Source organism: Abramis brama, assembly GCF_963993115.1.
Source record: "Abramis brama genome assembly, chromosome: 18".
In the NCBI taxonomy this organism is placed as follows: domain Eukaryota; kingdom Metazoa; phylum Chordata; class Actinopteri; order Cypriniformes; family Leuciscidae; genus Abramis; species Abramis brama.
The window spans coordinates 10,252,580-10,269,360 of NC_139980.1; the positions used below are offsets into that span (position 1 = coordinate 10,252,580).

The window sequence follows — 16,781 nt, forward strand, 5'->3', positions numbered from 1 at the left end:
CTCGGCTCAGTAAACCAAGTTACAGGCTTGGTGCTATCAGCTAGTAGGAGTTTGGAAAAAATCACCGACTTTATCATTGAAAGACAACATTTGCTCGTATGCTGTCGACTAACTTCGATTCTGACATTACTTTTACGGTGTCTGTGGATTTTTCGTCGTAGTTTGTCATCGTAGGCTTTGGATAGTGTCTTTCTTTTGTCAAAATGCGTCTCATCCAGAACATGTCCACCATCGCGGAGTACCCGAGCGCCGAGTGCCCGTCCAACCGGGTCATAAAGATCGCAGTGATCGGCGGAAGTGGGGTCGGCAAAACCGGTATGTTTGTGGAACAGTTTTACAGAATTTTAAAGCTCATAATATTGCTTATAATAATATAATATAACAAAAACTAATTTAGTGTACATTCGTGTCTTGTATGATATTCATGTCCATTTCTTGCCTTTTCCCGTGCAGCGCTGGTGGTTCGTTTCCTCACTAAGCGGTTCATTGGTGACTACGAGAGAAACGTGGGTAAGTTTTTCATCTTTCTAAGGCAACCGATTTAGTAAACACCATTTAAACGCATTAGTGATATTGTCAAATGTATTAATCTGCATTTTTTGTATCACAGGCAACCTGTACTCAAGAGAAGTGCAGATAGACGGAGAACAACTGGCCATTCAAGTTCAAGACACACCTGGGGTTCAAGTAAGTATGCGCGATACAGGAACAGTCGTTCCTAATGCGATTGAATGTAATTTTTTTTTTTTTTTTTTTACCGTTATGTGCTCTCAGGGCATCTTTCCCACGCCGCTTTTTCACGGGTGAGAAGTGTAGAATGAGCGCATACCTTCGCCTTTTGTCTTTTAGCGCTTCCTTTGTGTTTTTCCGGGTTTGTGTTTAACACTTGGGGTTAATTGGCCAGCGGGATGCCTACTGTTGCACTCCTATATGGGGACAGCGCATTCTGAAGCTTGACGAAAATTAGACTTATTTCATCGAAATCGAAACGGTTCTTTCGAACAGTTCTGTTTCAAAGAAACGGTTCGCACGGGTTTTAAATAATAGTGGTTTACGTCCTCCTCCCCACCCCCCGTTTATTGTAATATATATATATAACGTTATATAATTTTTTTTATTTTTTTAAAACCAACAGTTTCGTGTGTTTTGATCGAGTTTTGAACATTATTATGAGCCGGTTCATGAAAAAGATTCGACTCCTCCAAAGAATGATTCGCTGCAGCGCTGTGGGATATTTGTAGCAGTGGTTGGGAGGTTTTGCTGCTTCAGCAGGGCTCAGCTGGTTTAGGGATATGAATAAGCACTTCAGAACAGTTACAGTAGACCAGCCCATCTAAATTATCCCTCTGCGTTTCAAAATTAGAGAATGGATTTTAATTCAATTACAGGGCACTTCTTTCAAGATGTCTTTAGTCAGAGATTTTAGTGCCAAGTTTGGCATGCAAGGCCCTTTTCCTAAACCAGGCAGTCGTCCAAAACCACAAAATGCCTTTTATTTTTGGACTAGGGTGAAAGACTCTGTAAGTTTAGGCGGTCAAATCTCACACTTTTGTGTAATAACAATCATAATAGCCAATAGCAAAATACTTTTCCAGCTTAAAGTTCTCAATCAGCATTGCTGTACATATTATCGCTCACACCTCATTAGTTTACATTCTGTTACTGAAGAAAATGAGTAAACTAACCAGACATGTTACATAACTGACAAATGTGCTTATTTTTTTTCTTCAGGTGAACGCTAATGGATTGAGCTGCACTGACCAGATGTCTCGCTCCATTCAATGGGCGGACGCCGTAGTTATGGTGTATTCCGTAACCGACTGCCGAAGCTTTGATCACATTGGCCAGCTCCACCAGCTTGTTCTCCGCACCCATACGGATAGGTCCTTGCCAATCATCCTAGTGGCCAATAAAGCTGATCTTCTCCATGTGAGGCGTGTGGATGCTCAAGAAGGTCCCCTGCTGGCTTCAGCGCTGGGCTGCTCCTTCTATGAGGTGTCCGCCAGCGAGGACTACAGCCAGGTCCACGGTGCCTTCCATAGACTGTGTGTGGATCTGGCCAAGCAGCAGCCTCAGACCCCCATCAATGCAGCTCCATCTGGAACAGAGAAGAAAAGATCTCCCCTCATTCCCAGGCCCAAATCCCCCAACATGCAAGACCTGAAGAGGCGCTTCAAACAGGTGCTGTCGGCCAAGGTCCGGACCGTCACTTCAGTGTGAAGAGGGTTTGAATACCAGCAGGATAAAGGGCACGATTAAGAGAGAAAATGCTCTAAGGAGAGATGATCTTGAGAGCAGCAATGCTGAATGTATAGATCTCGCTCCTTGGACGTTCTCGAGATCCGTTGATGATCAGCAGACCGGTTCCAAACAGAGGCCCCTGAAACTTGACCTCTGATTGCGTCATGGTCGCTGAAAAAACAAAACAAAAAAACAAGCAGAGTCTGCTGAACGCTTACATTTTCACATGACCATCCCAGTGCTGGTGGACACTTGTGTTGCTGTCACTTATCCATGTGGACACAGCAGGATTCTGGGAGACGTGGTCGTATCGCCTTAAAGAGGGACAGTGCAAAGACTGAACGACTGAATGGAACAGATGGAGACTCATAGAAACACTATTGACACTCTGCCTTACCTGTGAACCTTTAAGACACAATTCTCTTGGTAACAGAGATGGTGAAGGCCGCAAAACAGACTATTTTAAGAATTGCTTTTCTGAAAGGCATGGGAGAGAGGGAGGTTTTTTGTTCCTCCTTGTGGTCAAGGCTTTTACGGGCTGAATGCAGGCATTGTGAAAGGACAAGGCACTCAAGCTAAGCCTATAAAGAAAGAGAGAGTGTGTGTGTGTGTGTATCTCTTACAGCCCTGCTCTTGTGTACAAGGCCAGAATGTTTCTCCTGGTTTTATGTAAAACTGCTTTGTGCCACTTTTTTATAGTGGAGTAGAAGATTTTTTTTCCTGTTTAAATGCACTTTAAAAACAGCCAAAGGGCTGAAGCTCAGAGTTATTTATTTATGGTATTTGATTGTGATGGGAAATAAAGAGTTGTTTTTACTAAAATAATTGTTTCTGAATTTGTAAGCGCACTTTCAACATAACCAAATCAACTATACACTCATTCATCCTGTTTAAACTGTGACTGGACACACAATGAAATTCTATACTAAATTAATTTATCTGAGTTTTCTTCAATGGAGCCTTGAGAGATAAGGCCAGTTTACAAGGTCTATATTATCAGTGTATGATATTACGCTTTAAAATGCAACAACCCTGTTCATATTATATACACTAAAATTTTTTTTAACAAAGTGATAATTCATTGACTTACTTGATGCACTAAATTGATCAAAAGTGACAGTAAAGATTTCAGTTTCAAATAAATGCTGCTCTTTTGAATTTTCTATTCATCAAAGAATCCTGATAAAAAAGTATGACTTTTTCCACAAAATTATTATGCAGCACAACAGTTTTCAGATAAACGCAGTCTAGGTAAGTATAAGAGCCTTCTTAAAAATACTTTATTTTAAAAATTATGCTATACTACATATTTGTAATGCTGAAGATTTCAACATGGTAAAAGTGAACAAACTACCAAGACCCCATAAAAACTTAAAAATCATCAATCACGTAAATCATGAAATTGGGAGGAACATAACTGACAAGCTTGTTTTTAGCATCTTTGTAAAACACCTGCTAGGGTAATCGTTTTTGGCAAATGCGAAACACAAACTCAAAACTTCTGAGAGAGTGAGAGAAACGCATGTAGAAGCATGGAGGTTACAACGTTTGTGTCTACTTAGCTAAACTTTGGGGAAAATGTATTTTTAGAAACACACACACTTGTATATGTGGTTTATGGGGACTCTATAGGTGTAATGATTTTTATACTGTACAAACTATATATTTTGTCCCCTTATATTAACCCTACCCATCACAGGAAACTTTTGCTATTTTTTTTAATTTGATAAAAAACAACAACAACATAGTATGTCTATAGTATGCCTCTTTATAGACAGCTGAGTAAAGTGTTAAGTGTGAGAAAGTGAAGGAAGCACAGAGAGAGCTGCTCTAATAGATGTCCCCACCCTTTTTGACCTGTGCCCTCTCCCCATCTGTCACTTCTCCAACAGCACTGAAGTGAGTGAAGGATGAAGAGGGAAGATCCTGTGAGAATCAACACATGGCTGATTGTAAGAACTGAAATGCAGAATGTGTTGTATCTGGCAATGGCACAACAAAAATTTTGTGAAATGTGACAATGTACACGCTGTACAGACTGTGAAAATAATAATAATAATAATTTTGCGCAAAAGGCCAACCATAAGACTTTATTTAAGGGAAATAATTTTATTTATTTTTCCTTGGAGGGTCATTGGTCATACAACAAAATGTGAAAATATTGGAATGGGTTGTTTTTTAAATTAAACGGAACAGTAGTCTGTTCTGTATATGCATTAAACCTTTTTAAATGTGCAATTTTTTTTATCGGATTCATCTGAAACTCATCTGACACACAAAAGGCAAACTATGTTGGATGGAATCTATTCAACAGCCAGAAGTGTGTGTGTTCAGTCCCTTCACACTCCAATGTCAGGTTTGAGCCTGTCAGTGTTGAAGAGTAAGTGAGGGACATCGGAAGGTCTCAGTAGCCTAGTAGACATTACGAATACCTGAGAAAGACAAAAGACATAGATTAGACAGTTATACTGAACAGGACTATTTATTCAAACCCTGAATCATTTTAACCCCCAACTTTAAGAACAGCAAAATTCATTAAAATGACTCTAGTCTTCAGTGTTGCATGATTATTCAGAAATCATTCTAATATGCTGATTTGGTGCACAATAAATATTTCTTATTATCATCAGTGTTGAAAACAGTTGTGCTGCTTAATATTTTTGTGGAAACCATAATACATTTTGTTTTTCAGGATTCTTTGATGACTAAAAAAGTTATAAATACATTATAAATGTCTTTACTATCACTCAGTGCATCTCTGGTGAATAAAAGTATGTACTGACATATAAAAAAATAATAATAAATATAGCTGCGAGCAGCGATTACGGGCCCAAGCCGGTGGCACCGCGACCCCTGTGCCTTTAGTTACCTAAAGGCACCAGGGTGGCGGTGCCGCCGGCTTCGGCCCTTCATCGCTGCTCGCAGCTATATTTATATATATATAAATATATATATATATATATATATATATATATATAAAAGACAGAACATATTACTTGTCTTACCTTATTCTGATTTTATGATACACTCAAAATATTCCACAACAAATCCTTTAAATTTAATGTAAAAATAAAAACAAAAGTAAGCAGTGTTGGGCTCACGTAACCCTCTCATTAGAATCAAAATGTTTCAACATTTGCCATGTATTTAGATGCTAAACTATTCTTTATTATAGGCTTTGTACTTCAGTCGTGTTCAATAAATGGTGTATAATTACATTTTTAGAAGATAAGAGGCTTTTAGTGTTTCCATTTTTGACATTACTTTAATCCCTCGCCATAGCAAATCCGTTTGAGATATTTATTATCCGTTCACAATTTAGCATCTTTTCATCATGTTGAAAAAGTTTGGTGGGAATAAAATAAACCACTTAAAAGGAGTGGGTAAAAATTCAGAGGCTGATTTTGCAAAGAAATCCACATTCAAACCAAAATATCTGACTTCCTGTTGCTTGGAGCTAATGACTGTAAATTAGAAAGTTGTTCGGCTCGATGAGACCAATATACGTACTGATTTTTGTAACTGTTGGTAAAACTAACCCCCCCCACTTTTGTCAAAAGCATTTTGAAAGTGACACACTTCCTGCTGCCAGTTGGTGGCGCTATAACTTTGACTCACAATAGTTACATCCATGTGATTGGCCTCTTACCACGAACACACTGCTGAAGTTTCATCAAGATCAAAAGTGCCCGAAAGGTTGACAGAAAAATAATAAATAATAATAATAATAAATAATCGCCCTTTCAGGGCTTGGGCCCTAATAATAATAATCTGCAAAGTGGACCAGACTAGACGCAACAAAAGTCTGGCTCTGCAAGATTATTAGCTTGCATGTTATTAACCAGGTCTTGAAGATGAATAGACAGCACATAACTGCACCTGCTGACGCATGTGCTGAGGTAAGTACATGCTTTGTGTTCTATGGTGAAAGATGAAGATGATTTAGCTCGTCTGAGACCTTCATTTAGAAAATCACTTCAAAAGGGCTTTACAGAAAGCCCGGTCCTTGTCACAACCCTGGGCATCTTGTTAAGTTTGTCAAGTTTGGTGCAACTTCATTTAGTACATGACACCCTAAATTCCAATCTGTGTCTCTGTCTCCCACTAGCGCAGCTGTGGGCCTGGGTCAGGCTATGTGTGGGCTTTCTGTCCACTCTGTGCTTTCATTATGTTTGATTTATTCATGACATGACACTTTGATCAACAAAACTCCTTTCATACGGACTCGACCCAGTTACATCTCTATTCACTCACGAGTGCAGATACACACACACTCCAATCAAGTCTGAGTAAATGATACAGAAAAAGAGAAGCAGAGATAGACAGAGAAAACAGGAGGAGATGTGAGTTCTTTTAAATGAATACAAGAGAGATGAGGAACAGACAAAGAATAGAATACATTAAAAACAGAAACACAATGGTATACCTCATGATTTTTTCATTTCATAATGTCAATTTTTTATTTATAGGTATTATTTCAACCACAACAACAACAACAGCACTGGAAACATGTTAACCAGGTATGAGAAAGTATGACAAGTTAAAATTTCATTTACAATACCGTTAAAACATTTGGGGTCTGAAAGATTTTTTTTTAAAAGTCTCTTATGCTTACCAATGGAGCATTTATTTGATACAAAATACAGGTTACACTTTATTTTAAGGTGTCCTTGTTACAATGTAATTATACATCTAAGTACTGAGTAATAACTACATGTACTTACTTTAGAGATAGAATTAGGATTAGGGTTCCTTGCATGTAATTATGCATAATTTATAGTTATTACTAGTAACATGTAGCATAACAAGGACACTGTAAAATAAAGTGTTACCATACAGTAATATTGTAAAATATTATAACAATTAAAAATGACTGTTCTCTATTTGAATATATTTTTAAATGTAATTTATTCCTGTGATGGAGAAGCTGAATTTTCAGTATCATTACTCCAGTCTTCAGTGTCACATCATCCTTCAGAAATCATTCTAATATGCTGATTTGCTGATCAAGAAACATTTCTTAATATTTTTGAGGAAACCATGATTAAAAGAAATTACTGTAACTTAAAAAAATAATAATAATAATAAAAAAAACTTACTGACCCAAAGTTTTGAACGGTAGTGTAATAGATAAAGAATAATTAAAAAAGGGTGTGACTCCCCACCTGAGTGCCTGACTTATGGCTAGAGACAACTTCACGAATGAGGCGGAGCTCGGATGGCGTGACCCCGCCCACCAGGAAGAGAAACAAGAGTGGATGATCACTTGGGTGGGGTCGGTTGACCTGCAGGGAAAGAGAAACACCAAAAGGAAATAAACTGAGAACATGAGTTGAACATAAATTGAAGTTATACAAACACTGACTGCTTCGTATAAAATATTTCAGACCAAGGGTCTTAAAGGCTTTGGGTTAAGCTTTAAATGTGGAGCATAAAGAACTTAAAGATCTTTGGAATTCAGGATATTAATTTGCATTCAACGAATCAGCTAATTCAATTGTACTTTATCTCTTCAATATCTCCTGCTCTGAACCCTTGTTATTTAAAAATTGTTTTTTTTTTAAAGTCCATCTGAGGTCGACTAGTCTATCTTTTTTTTTCCCTTTAATCATTTTGGTGGTGCTGCTTTAAAGGGGATGAATTTAGAGACAACTTCTCAGAAAAGATTTTGACATTCTGGCAGTGTGCTGTGCTGAAGCACAGTAAAACCTCATCCCATTCATCCCATTGAAAGCACCGCAGCTACAGCCATCAAAACACTGGTTTTGTAACAAATTCACTGCATTCAACTATACAATTACTGTCAAACCGTCAGGAAACAGCCTACTGCGAGCAATGTCCTAGTTACTATATACACAGTGTGAATAAAATAAAATTATATTTTAATACATATTAGATATATTGGTATTTATTTGTTGAATTTACAGTATGTCAGTGACCATCATATGCAGATGGAGGTCTATGGCTTGTCTCACAATGTTTTTCCCCCACAGCATCTCACCTGTGATCGCTGTGTTTTTAAAATGGCAGTTAAAAATAGATAAGACTTTGTGTTCTGGTCCATTCTAATGCTTTCTGTCCATCTGTTTTTGAACACAGTAGTGCTTCTCATGTGAGCATCCCCCAAGAAACATGATGACTTCAATCCATCGTAATTACATGGGGCTTCCCTAAGTAGGAACAAACAATTATGCAATATTGCACATCCCTATGTATTGTATAATTTAGAGCTCAGTTGGATGCCTGGGTCAGGTCAAGACTGAGCACTTCCACATTCACAGCAGGAGCATATAATTCAGAACACACACACACACACGCGGACACAAGCACGCTTTTGCGCACATGGGGTGCAGCTGTCTGTGCCTGGTCCAGTGGACAGAGAGCTAGCCTTGGATTGGCTGACAGAAAAAGTGAGTGGTGAATAACAATCAGGCAATTAGGGATGCACACCCAGGAGGGCGGATCTCAGGACAGGGGCTGTGCTGCCACGTGCAACTCAGGACCCTAAACCGGCATGGACAAACATGTGTAACACAGACAGAAAGAGAAGGACAAATAGATAAAAAGAAATGTATTCGGTAATATGTGCCTCTGGGAAAATAAGCGAGCGTGATAAATGGGTGCAGATAAAAAATAAAGATAGAGACCTTTTGCCTTTTCTTCATTTCATTTAAATATTTTATATAAATTATATATCTATCCACACTCCCCAGACGCATGTGGGTGTTCAATTGAGGACACCAGCATGCAAATCAAGTGAAGAGTATGTTAAAGCCATGTGTGCTGTAAACTAGTCCATTATTAGACAATATCATACACACTTGTGTTATAAGGTAATACATACTATACTTGAAAAGTGAATAACAACAGCATAAAAACACAAGGATGGCCTCACACATGTATCCCAGAGGGGGCAAGCACACAGCACGTCCATGTGTATCAGTATAAACACGTTCACACACATTTTAGAGAGAACAGAGAGAGCAAGAGGACGGCTTTCAGGGAGAAACATCTTCTGATTAACATATTATTAAGCATCCAAACGACCTTTCATCCAAATGAAGTCACATACCCCCTAAACACATTGAGAAAAATTGAATAATGCAAACAGTGACACAGAGGGTTCACAGGCCTCTAAAGCGGTGGATGGACAGAAAAAGTTGCTTAAAAATCAAGCACATTTTATTTGTACACATTTTTTCAAAGCTGCTTTACAGTAAATCATAATGTGAATTTTTCTAATATCTTTGTAGTCACATTCATCAAATTAGAGCTGTTAGTTTTACATTTTGCAAAGCAGCTGAGATTTTCTATATAATATATAGGTCTATATACAGTGAGGAAAATAAGTATTTGAACACCCTGCTATTTTGCAAGTTCTCCCACTTAGAAATCATGGAGGGGTCTGAAATTGTCATCGTAGGTGCATGTCCACTGTGAGAGACATAATCTAAAAAAAAAAATCCAGAAATCACAATATATGATTTTTTAACTATTTATTTGTATGATACAGCTGCAAATAAGTATTTGAACACCTGAGAAAATCAATGTTAATATTTGGTACAGTAGCCTTTGTTTGCAATTACAGAGGTCAAACGTTTCCTGTAGTTTTTCACCAGGTTTGCACACACTGCAGGAGGGATTTTGGCCCACTCCTCCACACAGATCTTCTCTAGATCAGTCAGGTTTCTGGGCTGTCGCTGAGAAACACGGAGTTTGAGCTCCCTCCAAAGATTCTCTATTGGGTTTAGGTCTGGAGACTGGCTAGGCCACGCCAGAACCTTGATATGCTTCTTACAGAGCCACTCCTTGGTTATCCTGGCTGTGTGCTTCGGGTCATTGTCATGTTGGAAGACCCAGCCTCGACCCATCTTCAATGCTCTAACTGAGGGAAGGAGGTTGTTCCCCAAAATCTCGCAATACATGGCCCCGGTCATCCTCTCCTTAATACAGTGCAGTCGCCCTGTCCCATGTGCAGAAAAACACCCCCAAAGCATGATGCTACCACCCCCATGCTTCACAGTAGGGATGGTGTTCTTGGGATGGTACTCATCATTCTTCTTCCTCCAAACACGTTTAGTGGAATTATGACCAAAAAGTTCTATTTTGGTCTCATCTGACCACATGACTTTCTCCCATGACTCCTCTGGATCATCCAAATGGTCATTGGCAAACTTAAGACGGGCCTTGACATGTGCTGGTTTAAGCAGGGGAACCTTCCGTGCCATGCATGATTTCAAACCATGACGTCTTAGTGTATTACCAACAGTAACCTTGGAAACGGTGGTCCCAGCTCTTTTCAGGTCATTGACCAGCTCCTCCTGTGTAGTTCTGGGCTGATTTCTCACCTTTCTTAGGATCATTGAGACCCCACGAGGTGAGATCTTGCATGGAGCCCCAGTCCGAGGGAGATTGACAGTCATGTTTAGCTTCTTCCATTTTCTAATGATTGCTCCAACAGTGGACCTTTTTTCACCAAGCTGCTTGGCAATTTCCCCGTAGCCCTTTCCAGCCTTGTGGAGGTGTACAATTTTGTCTCTAGTGTCTTTCGACAGCTCTTTGGTCTTGGCCATGTTAGTAGTTGGATTCTTACTGATTGTATGGGGTGGACAGGTGTCTTTATGCAGCTAACGACCTCAAACAGGTGCATCTAATTTAGGATAATAAATGGAGTGGAGGTGGACATTTTAAAGGCAGACTAACAGGTCTTTGAGGGTCAGAATTCTAGCTGATAGACAGGTGTTCAAATACTTATTTGCAGCTGTATCATACAAATAAATAGTTAAAAAATTATATATTGTGATTTCTGGATTTTTTTTTTTAGATTATGTCTCTCACAGTGGACATGCACCTACGATGACAATTTCAGACCCCTCCATGATTTCCAAGTGGGAGAACTTGCAAAATAGCAGGGTGTTCAAATACTTATTTTCCTCACTGTATACATACATACATACATACACATATACATACACATATACATACACACACATACATATATATATATATATATATATATATATATATATATATATATATATATACACACACACACACACACACACAAACACACACACACACATACACATATAAATAACATATATATACATATATATATATATATATACATATACATATATATATATATATATATATATATATATATATATATATATATATATATATATATATATATATATATATATATATATATACATCAAGCTTAATAAATAGAGCTGTGAGATAGTATTTGCTATGTCTCTTTTCTAAGCTTGCGCCCTCTGCATAAGCCATTAAGGTTGCCTCAACTCAGAAAAACTCATTCCAAAGTAGGAACGAAATTACTGTAATTTACGCTCAACAAGGAATAACAGTCAATTTCATAATGATTACTTTTCTGAAATGAGACATCCTCGATGACATGTAGCCAACAAATGTGACCTCAGGAGGGCACAGCCTTCGAAATGAGACACAGCAATAGTTTCAATTTTGTGACAAATGTACAAATGTAATTTTTTTTAATCTGGAGCTCAATATCCACTTCATCAACATTATAATCAATAAAGCTCTCTACAAGCGCAACATTATGCGCTTATGGTATACAGGTCAAAGATATTTTTAAAATAACTATACATATCTGTACACCGCCACAGACGTATCGCTCTCTAGACGGCGCTTTAAATATATGCACATATTCAGTGCACACACTCACATTAAAAGCACACATAATTATATGTGTAATGTGCTAGTGAGCAGTTTAGAATGGATGCTTTAAGCGTACTGACATTATAACTGATTAAATGTAGAGGAGCTTTCACAAGAGCCTCCTGGTTGACTGGGCTCAGCATAACTCGCAAGCAGAAGTGTATGATCACAGCACTGCGACATTCACAACCCCCCCAAAAATGGAGTCTGATTGTCAATAATTATAAAAAAAAATTGAAATTTTGATTCACAATCTCTAAGGGCTGCCAAAACGAGCCACTTTTCCTAAAACGGCTATAACTCGTGAACGGAAAAAGATATTTTCACCAAACTTGACACAAATGTAAGAGCTCATTCTGTGGTCGTGTATATATATATATATATATATATATATATATATATATATATATATATATATATATATATACAGTCATGCTCAGAATTAATCATACCCCTGGTAAATATGATCAAAAATGACTGTAAAAAATAAATCTGCATCGTTTATCCTTTTGATCTTTCATTAAAAAAATTGGCAAAATCCTAACCTTTCATTTAATTCATATGAAATAAATGTTTTTCTCCAAAACACGTTGGCCACAATTATTGATACCCTTTTATTAAATACCTTTTTGCAATCTCCTTTTGCCAAGATAACTGCTCTGAGTCTTCTTCTATAATGCCTGATGAGTTTGGAGAACACCTGACAAGAGATCAGAGACCATTCCTCCATGCAGAATCTCTCCAGATCCTTCAGATTCCCAGATCCATGTTGGTGCTTCTTCTCTTCAGTTCACTCCACTCATCAGGTCAGGGAACTGGGACGATCATGACAGAAGCTTCATTTTGTGCTCCCTAACACATTTTTGTGTTGATTTTGATGTTTGTTTTGGATCATTGTCCTGATGGAAGATCCAACCATGGCCCATTATAAGATTTCTAGCAGAAGGCGTCAGGTTTTGATTTTTTATCTGTTGATATTTGATAGAATCCACGATGCCATGTATCTGAATAAGAAGTCCAGGACCTCCAGCAGAAAAATGTGCCCACAACATTAAAGATCCAACGGTATATTAAATTGTACACATGGGGTACTTTTTATCCTTGTGTGCACCAAACCCATCTAGTGTGTTTGCTGCCAAAAAGCTATTTTTTTAGTTTGATCTGACCACAGAACCCTGTGCCGTTTGAAGTTCCAGTCATGTCTGACAACTGAATATGCTGGAGTTTGTTTTTGGATGAGCGAGGAGCATTTTTCTTGAAAACCTCCCAAACAACATGTGGGGATGTAGGGGTTGTTTGATTTTTTTTTTAATAGGCTTTCTGACCCCAAGGCTCAACTAATCTCTGCAATTCTCCATCTGTGATTATTGAAGAGTCTTTGGCCACTCAAACTTTCATCCTCACCGTCCATTAAGACAATATAGACACACGTCCTCTTCCTGGCAGATTCCTAACATCTTTAGTTGATTATAACTTCTTAATTATTGCCCTGATGGTCAAAATGGGGATTTTCAATTCTTTAGCTATTTTCTTACAGCCACTTTCTATTTTGTGATGCTCAACAATCTTTTGCTGCACATCAGAACTATATTCTTTGGTTTTACTCATTGTGATGGATGATTAAGGGAATTTGGCCTTTGTGTTTCCTCATATATAAACTCCTGTGAAACAAGAAGTCATAGCTGGACAATTTCATGTTCCTAGTCACCCTGGTGTGCTAAAAAAAGGTAAATATTAATGGGAATATACTTCAGAGATATTTTATTCATAAAAAATTCTAGGGGTATCAATAATTGTGGCCAACGTGTTTTGGAGAAAAACATTTATTTCATAATGTGATTTACCCCCACTTTCAATTCTTTTACTTCAATGAAAGGTTAGATTTTTGCCAATTTTTGGAATGAAAGATCAAAAGGATAAACGATGCAGATTTATTTTTTACAACCATTTTTGATCATATTTACCAGGGGTATGATTAATTCTGAGCACGACTGTATATATATATATATATATATATATATATATATATATATATATATATATATATATATATATATATATATACACACATTCAACATTTGTAAATGGGAAGTTTTATATTTCCATTTTTAATTTGATTATGCTGTTTGGATGCTTCATGGGATGCATGTAGTTCTCAGTACATAGTCTTGTACCTATATTTAAAAACTAAGCTTAAAATCTAATTTTGTAGTGTTGTGATGCACCTCATAGCTGACTGGCTTAGTTCATGGCTTGTGAAATCCCTATGGATAAAATAAATGGAAAAAATATTTCCGGAACCAACGCCGCTGAAAAAGGGGCCAGGCACTGTTGCAGTCTATTCCCCGCTTACAACCGTCGTCAATAGCAACGCCAAATAGCATACCACCCATTAAGGTGTCTGAAGCCAGCGCATCTTATGTTTAATGTTCGCCGGTTCCTGCCTCCTTAATCCCCTCATCAACAAACCTTGTTACAACATTACATGAGAGTGTTTAGCACTTCATAATGCTCACATCACCCCATTTTGGGTATAGATAGAAAAAATTTACTCCAAATGAGCACACTTTTGGACTAAAAGCCCTAAGGGATGTCGTTTAGTAAAGCACTCTGATGAGAAGTGTACAGGGAGTTTTTTCCCCTCAGTGGATGCATAAGAGGCTCCATTTCACATTAAAGGCATAGACTTTTCGATTTTGCATACCTCCTGACAAAAATGTGAAAATTGTTAGCACTATAATAAAACAAAACAAGGTCAAAAATTTTATTCAAGACATTGAACTTTCTACTGATGTATAGTTAGTCAAGATTAAATCAAGACTTTAAAAATAAAGACTATTATTAGCTTGAAAGAAGTAGTATGTTTGAGTGTGAATTACCTTCATGAACATGCTAAAGCCAGTCTTGAGAAGGTCAGTGAGTCCCCCCGACATGTGCTCTACATCAGGGCATTCACGTCTGTCTGTGTGGAAGATCTCCTCTAGCACCTGCTTAAGCAATGGCCGGTATGTTGCCTATAACAACAACAACAAAAACAGCTTATTGTATGTGTGTCAGATACATCTCTGGAGAAATTCTAAAATTTGAGGAATTATGCAAAAACAAAAAAATACTGGGAAGAAAAGCCTGTTCTCCCAGTCACAAACACTTCTCTGGTACCCTGCAGTGTATGTGTTGATTTCAAATTGGCCCATTAGTATGCAAAAAGCACAATCTTTCTTTTCGAAGAAAAAGCCTGATTCAAGAGAACCCCAAGAGGTACATATTTACAACTAAGTGATATGAGAAGAATAACAATGTTAACAAAAAGTTCAACAGTGTAAGCATCATTTACAGAGACAAGCAAGAAAACAAATTTTAAATAGATCTGCCAAAACACTGTTCTATTTACAGATCGATATATAAATATATATAAAACCAGAAAAGGGACATGAACCAGTACTGAACCTTGAGGTACACCATAGTTGCAAAAGATTAAGCTGACCAGTTGTTGTTCTGAATACTACGACAGATGGCATTGTGGGTAATATTAAAACAATGGCTTACAGTTTACGGAGCCATCAACTCAGCATGTGTGTGATGAATGTATAATTAACTTTTTTTTTTTTTTTACATAACTGACACAGCGCTCTCAAACAAAATACATGCTGTCTTATTTTTGTTTGGTGAAACCCATTATCATTCACAAGCAATTTACTTTGCAACAAAAAGAACATAGCAAGATGATAGAAAGAAACAAGTACAATAGTGTGGGCTGCCATACTGGAAAATTGAAACATTATATTTTCCATTTTCAGCAACAATTTTTCCCCATCATAGTGTTCCTGTAATGTTCTGTTTCCTGTGTGGCGAGTGAGTGTAGGAGCTGACAAAAGCAGGTTTAAAAGTGTTGTTTAGGATAGTTATTATCTGCTGCATATAAAGCATCAGCGGGGGCCAGAAGACTCGGTAATATGATGATTCATGGTTTTCCTGAATATGAACGTACAGCCTCAGGACACTCTAATCAACCCCTACTGTTTTTAACTGAAATAAGCACGTTTGTTGGGTTCAACACGGATCCTGATCTAACAGCCTGAGCAATTTACACTGGCGTGTTTTTTTGTGAAAGTGTGTTACAAAAAGGAGGAGCATTCATGTTAAACAGATGTGTGTTTGCATTTTGGGTTTTTTAAAAGGAAGCAGAAAAAGTAGCAGCTCTCTAAGCCTACAATGTGTTTCCCTAGGGCTGTCAACTGATTCAAAGTTTTAATAGAATTAACTAGAATGCACAGTTAATTGCATACAGTAGATACAGTGAGGAAAATAAGTATTTGAACACCCTGCTATTTTGCAAGTTCTCCCACTTGGAAATCATGGAGGGGTCTGAAATTGTCATCGTAGGTGCATGTCCACTGTGAGAGACATAATCTAAAAAAAAAAAAATCCAGAAATCACAATATATGATTTTTAAACTATTTATTTGTATGATACAGCTGCAAATAAGTATTTGAACACCTGTCTATCAGCTAGAATTCTGACCCTCAAAGACCTGTTAGTCTGCCTTTAAAATGTCCACCTCCACTCCATTTATTATCCTAAATTAGATGCACCTGTTTGAGGTCGTTAGCTGCATAAAGACACCTGTCCACCCCATACAATCAGTAAGAATCCAACTACTAACATGGCCAAGACCAAAGAGCTGTCCAAAGACACTAGAGACAAAATTGTACACCTCCACAAGCCTGGAAAGGGCTACGGGAAATTGCCAAGCAGCTTGGTGAAAAAAGGTCCACTGTTGGAGCAATCATTAGAAAATGGAAGAAGCTAAACATGACTGTCAATCTCCCTCGGAC

At 37.7% G+C, this 16,781-nt stretch overlaps 2 protein-coding genes across 2 annotated transcripts in view; one reads left to right on the forward strand and one right to left on the reverse strand.

Annotated features, from left to right (window-relative positions):
* Window position 1: 1 nt before the first annotated feature.
* rasl11b (RAS-like, family 11, member B) lies at window positions 2–3,066 on the forward strand. The gene is made up of 4 exons (XM_084090806.1): window positions 2–315; window positions 454–510; window positions 611–687; window positions 1,732–3,066. Exons 1-4 carry the CDS (start codon window positions 204–206, stop codon window positions 2,218–2,220), a joined length of 735 nt encoding a protein of 244 aa, XP_083946932.1. The 5' UTR covers window positions 2–203; the 3' UTR covers window positions 2,221–3,066.
* A 1,250-nt stretch (window positions 3,067–4,316) lies between these two features.
* The window catches only part of scfd2 (sec1 family domain containing 2), a 133,204-nt gene continuing 120,739 nt past the window's right edge, over window positions 4,317–16,781 (reverse strand). Inside the window, exons 7-9 of the mRNA XM_084091061.1 lie at window positions 14,826–14,960; window positions 7,407–7,526; window positions 4,317–4,673 (exon numbers count right to left, since the gene is read on the reverse strand). Coding sequence (XP_083947187.1) covers window positions 4,581–4,673; window positions 7,407–7,526; window positions 14,826–14,960 — 348 coding nt within the window. The 3' untranslated portion in view covers window positions 4,317–4,580. The remainder of the gene's footprint in view (window positions 4,674–7,406; window positions 7,527–14,825; window positions 14,961–16,781) is intronic.